Here is a 13,118-nt window from a genome sequence, read left to right on the forward strand (position 1 = left end):
CCAAGTCACCAAAGCTTAAGCCATCCTGATCTCCCTGGTCTATCTCCAATCATAAATGAAACATAAGAGGACAGCTTTACTTAAATTCTTGTTAGCATGATTCAGTAAAATTAAACCAATCAGCTAAAGACAAATCAGACTTAAATAGCTCTGCTTGCCCTAAAGAGAAGGTTGGTATTTAATAGCCAATCACAAAAAAAGGTTGAGATGCTTCCTCTTTTATGCTTTACAAATGATGCTGCAAGGTGAGTTTCTGACCACTTGTTCTGAGGTCTCCCAGTTCATGAACTGTCCTTTTATATGCCCAATAAGCTGTAATTTTTTTTAAAAATTTGATATCATTTCATTTTTGACAAAACTGAAATGTAGAAAAATAGAAAAACGTAGAAATGTAGAAAAATGTAGAAATGTAGAAAACTAATGTAGAAAGTTCCATATCAGTTAGGCACATTAACTAGTGATAACTACTTAATAGACTGTAGGACTAAAGTAAAACATTTTGTTATGAGCCAGGCTATATGGGCAATGACCAAACAGACTCCATTTTACCCTGAGACTCCATATCATGTAAGAAATGCTTCTCCCATGAGAAAGCCCCACTCTGTATGCATTAATAGTTACCTAGCAGAACATACTTGGCAACACAAAATAGCAATTCTTACACAATGTAAAATTGTTCTCTCTTTGGTTCCCATTTTTCTTGGGCAATGTACCCTGGAAGAGATTGATTGTTTAGATGTTACTAACCATTCTCTAACTTGCACTCAACTAGAGTCATTTTGACCCACCCCTCAAGCTTGCTTGCTGATATGCCAACCTGGAAAGTTCCATGGGAAATACCAATGTACACATCACATTGTCTTGCTAACTGCCCAGTTCAGCTTCTGTACCTGCTTGCTTGCAGCTACGTCAACTCAGATGTGGTTTTTTCCTTTAAATAACCTAAAATGTTAAAGCTCAAGGCTGTTCCTTGCAGAAACAGTTATGGGTCCTGTGGGGAGAAGTTGCCGGCCAGCTGGCTAAATACAGACTCTTCAATTTGGACAAAACTGGGACTTGGTATCTTTTCTGATCAACCTGACCCATAACAATTTTTAAATCTAATTCAGATCCCCTAGAACAGGGACTTTGTCTTGAACCTCTTTTTAGCTCCTCCAAAAGAAGAAAAAAAGGAGCTGAATTCATAAATCTGTAAATTCACTAACATAAAAACCCTTCCCTTGTAGAATCAAAGTTTGACTCTTAGATCTAGAACAAAAAGATCTTATAGCTATCAACCAGAACCAAATAGGGGACAAGCTGGAAGATCTTCCAGCAGCACTGAGCAAAACCAGCAATCTCCTTTGGGAAATTTTCACTATTTTCAATATTTCACTATTTTCCAATGCAGATATTGGCCGTCATTCACAGTTCTGTAATGTTATAAGCTCAAGAGAGACAGGTCTCTCTATATATCACAGCTTCTGGAACAGATCATAGGAGGGTAGACATATTTTTCTGAGTAAACAACTCAATAAAAATAGCTTAGGAAAAGGCAAGAATTAACACTAGGAACCCCATTTGAAAGAAGGTTTCTCCTGCTCTTGATTAACAGAAAAACTAACTCTGGAGGAAATACCTCCCTATTATAGGTCCTGCTGCCATGTCTACACTTGCAGTCCAAGACAGAATGTACATCCATTACTCTATTCAAAGAGTTTATCAAGCATTTTTCAAGATTAAATAATATAGTTGCTTCAAAAGAACTTTCTCAATACAACTAAGAATAAATGATTCAAGCCACATGAGTAATGACAGCTTGGAGTCTGGAAGTGAGGTCTTTGGATGTCCAAGTGCAGTTCCCTCCATGTCTGGCTCCAGGCTTTTCCTCAAACAGGACTGTGTACAGGGCCATCAATCAACTTCCTAGAGTCTTGCAAATCCGGGCCACAATTTGAGACATTTAAAGTGTACAACACTGGTTTTCTTGATTTGGTGTTTCTATACTAACCGATACTACATCCGTATTTAGCTTGAATATACCTGGATATAAATGGTGCAAACAAGGAGGCCCAACTCTTCTGGAATTGGGACAGTGTGCCATTACTTCCTTCATTTTACGATATATCATGTGTAACTTAGGCCCCATTCTACTGCCCTTATCACCACACAATCCCAAAAATGTCTTGAAGCTACTGATCACCTGCAAATGGCAGAATAGCCACAGCTGAAATTTCCACCAGTCCCAATCTATCTCAGAAGATGGAAACTTGTTCAAAAAAATTCACAGCAGAGAAATATTAACTATAAGAACCTGTTAGCAAGAGTACTAACACAGAGGGTAATGATATGAAAAACTGAAAGCAGTAGATAATGTAAAAGATGTAGATTTTGTCTTTGGAAACATTTCTACACTTATGAGATCCTCCAGTTAGTTGGTGGTTAAATTTTGTTTTGTTTTGTTTTAAGACAGGGTCTCACTACGTTGTCCAGGACGGTCTAAAACTTGTGAACCAAATGGTCCTCAGCCTCCCAAGGAGCTGGAACTACAGGCATGTACCACAGTGCACACCCAGATCAGTTTCTTGAGAATTTAAATTTCCAAGAAATTAAATCTCCAAGCTATAGCTTCAAGGTTAAATGTCCCCCAAAGGCTTGATCCCCCGTTGCTGCATGGTGCTGGAATCTTTAGAAGGTAGGGCCTCCTAGGAGAAAGTTAGGTGTGTTAGGGGTGTGCCCTTGAAGAAGACTGTGGGTTTCCAGCCCCTTGACTCTCTCTTATTTGCTTCCTGGCCATGAAGTAAGTGGTTTTGTTCTTCTCCACCCTCCCACCATGCTATGCTTTGTCATAGGCCCAAAGCAATGAAGCCAACAGATCAAGGACTAAAACCTCAAAACAGTGAACCAGAATAAATATTTTCTCTTTATAAGTTGATTATTTCAAGTATTTTGTTATAGTGATAGAAAGCTGACTTACACGCCATCAAAATGTACCACAAAGATCTAGACCTCCGGCTTTCCTAAGCTTCCCCATACACACTCCATTCCACTTGCTTCTCCTACCATTTGCTGCTCTATTCTAGGAAATCTGCATCATTTCTCAAACTGATACATGAAAGATGTTTGAAGTTAAGATGGGCTCTTTCTATATGTTATTTTACTCCCGAAAAGAGGTTTTTTTTTTTTATTAAAACAACTTTTCCCATTATTCTTCCTGAGCTATAATAAATAAAAACAGACATGTCATCTGAACACTTTGATAAGAAGGGATGATGTCTATGTACAAAATATAAAAGCAAGATTTTTGAGCATAATATGAAATACAGGCAGCCTACACAAAATTTACCAGGAGTTCAGAAAGGTGGACAAATGCAGATTTCTAACACTTCTTTTAGGTTTAGTTCACATTGGTTCACACGGTAAGTTATAGTTTAAGCTATCTAAAGCCACTTTAACCTGCTCCGAAAGTTAAAGAAGTGTGTCAGCATAAATTATAATTGCTTGTATTGAAGCTATTTTACCACTCAAAATTTTTAAATTAAGGACATTTGAAGGTAAAAAGATTGCAGACCTCCAAAACATATTAAATTGTAAAAGAAAAGCAACTTACAAAGAACAATATGTAGTGAATGATTTCATTCATGCTAAAATATAGAACAATTAATATGCACAAATATATGAAAATGCATCGAAAGAGAGTTGAAAGGGTATAAGCCAAACATTCTAGAAGTTATCCCTGGGAAGGATTCTAGGGTAGGAAGGAAGCAAGGAGAGAAGAGATAAGGGAAGAAACTAATTCTTCTAACTCTTGGCCTTTTCCTCAAAATGATGTGTGTGTGTGTGTGTGTGTGTGTGTGTGTGTGAGAGAGAGAGAGAGAGAGAGAGAGAGAGAGAGAGAGAGAGAGAGAGAGATACTAAAAGATATCATAATAATATATCTAGCAATATTGTTCCTGGTATAAAAAGACAATAAAAACACACTAAAAAACTTGGCAGAAATTTCACTTTACTGCCACATTTAAATATATCTTAATTACTTACCCACTAGGATGAGCCGTAAGTATTCATCATTTATTACATTAAATCTATCCATGTTGAAAAAGGAGAATCCCAAAGAACATGTAAGCCAAATGATCCAAAGCATAAATATCCTTGATGCAATATTCCAGTCAAGAAACAGCTCTGTTACGTTGTGATTATTAGCTACAGAAGTATCATTGACAGGACCATTTTGATCCAGTGAAAAAAGTTCTGACAGGTCACAGGGCGTACCATGATTACCCTCAGCTATAATGTCAACTAGAACTTGTGCTTCTTTGTATTTTCCTTTTGAGACAAGCCAAAAAGGTGTCTCTGGGAGCATCCAACAGCAAAGGATAAAGGGGACAGTCACAGTGGAAAGAATCATTTGGTAAATCCACATGGTTTTGACTATTTGGCTCATCAAAGCCACTGCTATTATCCCAATTGCAAAGAAGGTATGTAAATGGATGGACATACACGTTCGAAACTTCATACCAATGAATTCCATGATATAGGTGAACACTACCACATGATAGCCACTTGCAGCCTGAAAGACAAAGAACGGGGGGGTTCCATAGTTAAGGTCACATTTCCATCCACTGAGAGGTCCCATCTCTATGCAAATCACGTTTAGGTAAGAAAGAAAATGCCATTGGCTTTCTGTAAACCATTTCACATTTGTAAAATGGCATTCAATCTGATCATATTTCTTCTTTAAATGGCTCCTTTTATCTTTCCCCACCCTTCCTACCCCAAATGGCACACTTCAGACAGTATTCATGATATCACTGCCAACACTGCTTCTTGTTTCATTTAAATAGTCCATTATAATGTTCCTTCGAGATGCGTGGATCTGTTTATTTAATATCACTAAACAGTACATTTTAAATGGTTAAGATGGTAAATTTTATGTTATGTGTATTTTACCTCAACAACAACAACAAAAAAAAAAACAAGGGGGAAATTTGTAGTTTAAAAATATGCTTATTGGGTTGGGGCTATAGCTGGGTGGTAGAGTGCTTGCCTAGCACGTGAGAGGCACTGGGTTCGATCCTTGGTACCACATAAAAAAAATAAATGAATAAAATAAAGGCATTGTGTCCATTTACAACTAAAATTATTTTTTAAAAAATGCCTATCATGCCAGATGCATGCCTATAATCCCAGCACCTTGGGAAGCTGAGACAGGAGGATCACAGGTTCAAAGCCAGCCTCAGCAATTTAGCAAGATTTTTGTCTCAAAATAAAATATTTTTAAAAGTGGGGGGGGTGCTGTGGTTGTGGCTTAGTGGTAGAGTGCTTATCTAGCTTATGCAAGGCACTGGGTTTAATCCTCAGCACCACATAAAAATGAATAAATAAAATAAAGGTATAAAAATGTTGTATCTGGTTTTTTTTTTAAAGGAGGGGGAGCTGGGGATGTGGTTCAGTAGTTAAGTGCCCCTGAGTTCAATCCTAGATAGATAGATAGATAGATAGATAGATAGATAGATAGATAGATCTTTAGTACAATTTCAATTATAATAACCATATCTGATCCCTCTTGGGATAAACAAAGAACAAATCAAAAATAGGTATTTGGGGGAAGGCAAGGTTAAAGGGATTGAAATTTTTCCTACAAAATCATTTCACATTTGACTTTCACTGCACAAATCACAGGGTTTTTTTGTTTTGTTTTGTCTTCTGTTTTTTGCAAAATTATCCTAGAGTACCATTGATGTGCCCAAAGACCTCCTTTAATCCTCTGATACTTGAATCACACTTTTTTGAAGACTCATTATGTCATTATCTTCACAAGTATTTACTTTTGAAGAGAAACCATGTTAACTCGTCTCTCTCTGCCAGATCCAGAATTGTTCAAGGTTTGGGCGTAGGTTCAGGCAGTTTTGCCATTGTGTAAGGATGGCCTTAGGCCTTAGCCTAAGCAACTCCAGTTTTAAAACTCCACTGTGAAACCTGCAGTCGCACCAGGCATAGCATACGGAGAGCTCCAATATGATCATCAGGCATAGCCCTGACATAATCAGATCACTTCTCCCCACCCTGACAAGCTCAGAGTGAAGTCTCTGTCAAGTTGCCCTCCTCAGATAAGGGAAAGAGGCCAGAAAATCAGGGTGGGGACCACCAGACCAGATGCTTTAACCCCAGGGCAAATGATGTCACTGAGAAATCCAGTTGCAGCTGATAGGGATTGAAAGAGTGGTCAGAAGCCTCAAAATTTAGTATAAATGATGGAGCAGATGAACAGACATTCAGCCAGTCGACACTCATGCGCTCATGCCGGAGAGCCTGATGAGGACTTGGACTAACATCCCAACTCTTCTAAACATTTGCCTGATCCTCTGCATCTTCCTCACAGCTCTCAAACTCTACAGCTACATCTTGGCCCTGATGAGAACTGCAACTTCTCCCTATGACCCTCTCTTCAACCGGCCGTCAGCTCCACCCCAGGAGAAGCCTACCTTGGTCCCTGATCTGACCACTGAGGTCTGTGTGAGTGTGCATCTGCCAGACTTAGAGCCTAAGGCTTGAGACTTTAGACCTTGCACTTGAGCTTAGCATGCAGAGGGAATATATGAGCCTGTCATGTTTAAGATTGTTTACAGTGTTTAGAATTAATCTAGAAGTGTTTGCTGTGGCTTGAGTGTGTCTATTGCAGTGCTTAGCATTAAAATACTATTTTCTTGATTAAGAACATATAGAGTGAAATTGTATTGAGTGATTTGGGTGAATAAAAGGTAGAAGCCCGTAGACATTCTTTATTTCTCCCCCTCGACTGCATAAGTCGCACTTTTGCCCATCGTGACACATTGCTTCTGAAGACTTTTTCTTACGCATGCCTAGTTAGAGCTGCGTGTTCACCTGAGCTCAGTCCCACAGGGAAGTTCCTATGATGACAGAGAACTGAATTACTAGGAGGCAGGCACGTTCTTCCTGGGAACTACTATATCAATGGCCAGTTGAATACTTTCAGGACAACTTTAATTTCCCCACACAACCTTGTAATGACAAGACTCAGAGAATAAACCTTGATCATCAGGCCCCCTGTATCCAAGAACCTAGAAGTTGCTTGGTAAGTGTTTGCTGCTGTAACAGCAAACAAAGGTTGTGATCGCTGCAAATACTACAAATCACCCAGCTAAATTAAGCTGTGACATCAGTCTCCATCGGGTTTTTCAATAATAACTATTTCTCAGGAGTCTATTCCTACTTCCTTCCTGGTTGCTTCTGTCACTGGATTCACATGATCCACACACAAGTGTCTAAATAATTTCAAGGTACTCCTTGAATCCATTCGTACCATCACCTCCACCGACAACACTATTCCTCACATTTACTCTGACTCTATCTCCCCAAAGAAGCTAGGATGACAACTTCACCCCCATTTTCACCCCCTCAGTGGATTCCCATTGCCTTTAAGAGATAGAGCAAAATCTTTACCATCCTACCAAGTCTTGCCTTAGGTAGCTCATGCCCGTGTCCCTCACCCCCTCTCCATTCTCCAGATATTCCACCTTTTTTTTTTATTGGTTGTTCACAACATTACAAAGCTCTTGACATATCATATTTCATACATTAGATTCAAGTGGGTTATGAACTCCCAGTTTTACACAAAATACAGATTGCAGAATCACATCGGTTACACAACCACAATTTTACATAATGCCCTATTAGTAATTGTTGTATTCTGCTACCTTTCCTATCCCCTACTATCCCCCCTCCCCTCCACTCCCATCATCTCTCTCTTCCCCATCTACTGTAATTCATTTCTCTCCTTGTTTATTTTCCCATTCCCCTCACAACCTCTTATGTGTAATTTTGTATAACAATGAGGGTCTCCCTCCATTACCATGCAATTTCCCTTTTCTCCCCCTTTTGCTCCCACCTAATGTATCTGTTAAATGTTGATTTTTTTCTTCCTGCTCTTCCTCCCTGCTCTTTTCTTAGTTGTTCTCATTATATCAAAGAAGACATTTGGTGTTTGTTTTTTAGGGATTGGCTAGCTTCACTAAGCATAATCTGCTCTAGTGCAATCCATTTCCCTGCAAATTCCATGATTTTGTCATTTTTTAGTGCTGCGTAATATTCCATAGTGTATAAATGCCACATTTTTTTTATCCATTCATCTATTGAAGGGCATCTGGGTTGGTTCCACAGTCTAGCTATTGTGAATTGTGCTGCTATGAACATCGATGTGGCATTATCCCTGTAGTACGCTCTTTTAAGGTCTTCAGGGAATAGTCCGAGAAGGGCAATATCAGGGTCAAATGGTGGTTCCATTCCCATCTTTCCCAGGAATCTCCAAACTGCTTTCCAAATTGGCCGCACCAGTTTGCAGCCCCACCAGCAATGTGCAAGAGTACCCTTTTCCCCACATCCTCGCCAGCACTTGTTGTTGTTTGACTTCATAATGGCTGCCAATCTTACTGGAGTGAGATGGTATCTTAGGGTGGTTTTGATTTGCATTTCTCTGACTGCTAGAGATGGTGAGCATTTTTTCATGTACTTGTTGATTGATTGTATATCCTCCTCTGAGAAGTGTCTGTTCAGGTCTTTGGCCCATTTGTTGATTGGGTTATTTGTTTTCTTAATGTTTAATTTTTTGAGTTCTTTATATACTCTGGATATTAGGGCTCTATCTGAAGTGTGAGGAGTAAAAATTTGTTCCCATGATGTAGGCTCCCTATTTATCTCTCTTATTGTTTCTCTTGCTGAGAAAAAACTTTTCAGTTTAAGTAAGTCCCATTTGTTGATTCTTGTTATTAACTCTTGTGCTATGGGTGTCCTATTAAGGAATTTGGAGCCCGACTCCACAATATGTAGGTCGGAGCCAACTTTTTCTTCTATCAGACGCAGAGTCTCTGATTTGATATCTAGCTCCTTGATCCACTTTGAGTTAACTTTTGTTGCATATGGATTTCCAGTTTTCCCAACACCATTTGTTGAAGATGCTATCCTTCCTCCATTGCATGCTTTTAGCCCCTTTATCAAATATAAGAAAGTTGTAGTTTTGTGGATTAGTCTATCTGTCCTCTATTCTATACCATTGGTCCATCTGCCTGTTTTGGTACCAGTACCATGCTGTTTTTGATACTATTGCTCTGTAATATAGTTTGAAATCTGGTATCGCTATACCGCCTGATTCACACTTCCTGCTTAGAATTGCTTTTCCTATTCTGGGTCTTATTTTTCCATATGAATTTCATGATTGCTTTATTTATTTCTACAAGAAATGCTGTTGGGATTTTGATTGACATTGCATTAAACCTATAGAGAACTTTTGGTAATATCACCATTTTGATGATGTTAGTTCTGCCTATCCATGAACAGTTTATATTTTTCCATCTTCTAAGATCTTCTTCTACTTCTCTTTTTAGGGTTTTGTAGTTTTCATTGTATAAATCTTTCACCTCTTTTGTTAGGTTGATTCCCAAGTATTTTATTTTTTTTTTTGAGGATATTGTGAATGGAGTGTTTTTCCTCATTTCCATTTCAGAAGTTTTGTTGCTGATATACAGAAATGCCTTTGATTTATGCGTGTTGATTTTATATCCTGCCACTTTGCTGAATTCATTTATTAGTTCTAATAGTTTTTTTGTAGACCCTTTTGGGTCTTCTAGGTATAAAATCATGTCATCCGCAAATAGTGATAATTTAAGTTCTTCTTTTCCTATTTTTATGCCTTTAATTACTTTCGTCTGTCTAATTGCTCTGGCCAGTGTTTCGAGAATTATATTGAATAGAAGTGGTGATAGAGGGCATCCCTGTCTTGTTCCAGATTTTAGGAGGAATGCCTTCAATTTTTCCCCATTGAGAATGATGCTAGCCTGAGGCTTGGCATAGATAGCTTTTACAATGTCAAGGTAAGTTCCTGTTATCCCTAGTTTTTCTAGTGTTTTGAACATAAAGGGATGCTGTACTTTGTCGAATGCTTTTTCTGCATCTATTGAGATGATCATATGGTTCTTATCTTTAAGTCTATTGATGTGGTGAATAACATTTATTGATTTCCGTATATTGAACCATCCTTGCATCCCAGGAATGAATCCTACTTGATCATGGTGCACAATTTTTTTGATGTGTTTTTGTATTCAATTCGTCAGAATTTTATTGAGGATTTTTGCATCTAGGTTCATTAGAGATATTGGTCTGTAGTTTTCTTTCTTTGAGGTGTCTTTGTCTGGTTTTGGAATCAGGGTGATGTTGGCCTCATAGAATGAATTTGGAAGAGCTCCCTCTTTTTCTATTTCCTGAAATAACTTGAAAAGTATTGGTATTAATTCTTCTTTAAAGGTTTTGTAAAACTCCGCTGTATACCCATCCGGTCCTGGGCTTTTCTTGGTTGGAAGTCTTTTGATTGCTTCTTCTATTTCATCTATTGATATTGGTCTGTTTAAGTTGTTTGTATCCTCCTGACTCAGTCTGGGCAAATCATATGACTTAAGGAATTTATCGATGTCTTCACTATCTTCTATTTTATTGGAATATAGGTTTTCAAAATAATTTCTAATTGTCTTCTGTATATCTGTAGCATCTGTTGTGATATTGCCTTTTTCATCCCGTATGTTAGTAATTTGAGTTCTCTCTCTTCTTCTCTTCATTAGCATGGCTAGGGGTCTGTCGATCTTATTTATTTTTTCAAAGAACCAACTTTTAGTTTTGTTAATTTTTTCAATAGTTTCTTTTGTTTCAATTTCGTTGATTTCCGCTCTGATTTTAATTATTTCTTGCCTTCTGCTACATTTGCTGTTGTTTTTCTCTTCCTTTTCTGATTTTAATTATTTCTTGCCTTCTGCTACATTTGCTGTTGTTTTGCTCTTCCTTTTCTAGGGCTTTGAGATGGAGTGTGAGCTCATTTATTTGTTGGTTTTTCCTTTTTTTGAGGAATGACCTCCAGGCGATGAATTTCCCTCTTAAAACTGCTTTCATTGTGTTTCATAGATTCCAATATGTTGTGTCTGTATTTTCATTTATCTGTAAGAATTTTTTGATTTCCTCCTTTATGTCTTCTGTAACCCATTGATCATTCAGTAACATATTGTTCATTTTCCATGTGATGTAGGATTTTTCCTTCCTTCTTTTATCATTGATTTCCAGTTTCATTCCATTATGATCTGATAAAATGAAAGGTATTATCTCCACCCCTGTATATTTACTGAGGGTTGCCCTATGGCATAATATATGGTCTATTTTTGAGAAGGATCCATGTGCTGCTGAGAAAAAAGTATATCCATTTGATGATGGTTGATATATTCTATATATGTCAGTTAAGTCTAGGTTGTTGAATGTGATATTGAGTTCTATAGTTTCTTTATTCAAATTTTGTTTGGAAGATCTGTCCAATGGTGAGAGAGGTGTGTTGAAGTCATCCATAATTATTGTGTTGTGGTCTATTTGATTCTTGAACTTGAGGAGAATTTGTTTTATGAACGTCGCAGCACCATTATTTGCTGCATAAATATTGATAATTGTCATATCTTGTTGTTGAATGGTTCCTTTTAACAGTATATAATGTCCTTCCTTATCCCTTTTGATTAATTTAGTCTTGAAGTCGATTTTATTCGATATGAGGATGGCCACCCCTGCTTGCTTACGAGGACCGTGTGCATGGTATATTTTTTCCCAAACCTTTCACCTTCAGCCTGTGTATGTCTTTTCCAATCAGATGTGTCTCCTGGAGGCAGCATATTGTTGGATTTGTTTTTTTAATCCATGTTACCAGCCTATGTCGCTTTATTGGAGAGTTTAAGCCATTAACGTTTAGAGTTACTATTGATGTATGGTTTGTACTTCCATCCATGTTTGATTATTTATCTTCTTTTAGTTTGTTTCTCCAAGGTTAGCCTTCCCCCCGCCCTCTGACTTTATAGAGGCACTTCCCACTGATGGTTTTGGTTATTGTTTTTCATTTCTTCCTCATGTAGTGTTTTGCTCAAGATGCTTTGCAATGCTGGTTTTCTGGCTGCAAATTCTTTTAACTTTTGTTTATCATGAAAGATTTTTATTTCGTTGTCGTACCTGAAGCTTAATTTTGCTGGATACAGAATTCTTGGTTGGCATCCATTGTCTTTCAGTGTTTGAAATACGTTGTTCCAGGATCTTCTCGCTTTCAGCGTCTGTGATGAAAAATCCGTTGTTAACCTTATTGGTTTACCCCTGAATGTGATCTGCCTCCTTTCTCTTGTAGCTTTTAATATTTTCTCTTTGTTCTGTATATTGGTTATCTTCATAACAATGTGTCTTGGCATTGGTCTACTGTGATTTTGTGTGCTCGGTGTCCTGTATGCATCTACAATTTGTATATCCGTTTCCTTTTTTATTTCTGGAAAGTTTTCTGTAATTATTTCATTCAGCATGTTACTCATTCCCTTGGTTTGAATCTCTGTACCTTCCTCTATCCCAATGATTCGTAAGTTTGGTTTTTTTATGTTATCCCATATCTCTTGGATGTTTTTTCGTTATTTTTTATCAGCCTTTCTGAGTTGGCTAGACTCTTTTCAAGATGATATATTTTGTCTTCATTATCTGACGTTCTGGCTTCTACTTGCTCCACTCTGTTAGTGATACTCTCAATTGAGTTTTTAATTTGGTTTATCGTTTCCTTCATTTCTAGAATTATTGATTATTTTTTATAATCTCTATCTCCTGATAAAGATGCTTAACTTCTTCTTTTATCTGTTTATGTAATTCATTCTCAATGTGTTCTTTCCCTGCTTGAATTTGCTGTCTCGTATCCTCTTTAAGTTTCCATTCCATCTGTCTAAGGTATTCCTTGAATTCTTTATGTGACCATTTTTCTGATGACTCTAGGTCCTCCTGAATATTTAGGCTGTCCTGCATTGTTTGTACTCCTTTTCTTCCTTGCTTTTTGAAGCTGCTCATGTTACTTCTTGTTCTGTTTGACTGCTGAGTTACTGTTTACTCCTATAAATTTATTTGATGCTTGGGAGGAAAGATATTAGAGAGCAGGGAAGAAGTCACTAAAGAGAATGAGAGTAGGCAGGTAGAGTTCAAGGAAGGGGGAATAAGAAAATTGAAAAGAAATGAAAAGACAAAAGAAACAAAAACAAGCAAACAAACAAAAAAATTAGAAAATAAAGAAAGAAAAGAAAAAA

The 13,118-nt window shown here is 37.5% G+C and overlaps 1 protein-coding gene across 1 annotated transcript in view; it reads right to left on the bottom strand.

The window, feature by feature from the left end:
- Positions 1-13,118, bottom strand: part of SLC22A16 (solute carrier family 22 member 16) — a gene marked incomplete at its 5' end in the record, with an annotated part of 55,426 nt that overhangs the window by 13,938 nt on the left and 28,370 nt on the right. The window contains one exon of the mRNA XM_081295009.1: positions 4,252-4,549. Within this exon, the coding sequence (XP_081151135.1) occupies positions 4,252-4,549 (298 nt within the window). The remainder of the gene's footprint in view (positions 1-4,251; positions 4,550-13,118) is intronic.

This window comes from Spermophilus citellus, assembly GCF_964194105.1.
Source record: "Spermophilus citellus genome assembly, chromosome: 5".
NCBI lineage: Eukaryota > Metazoa > Chordata > Mammalia > Rodentia > Sciuridae > Spermophilus > Spermophilus citellus.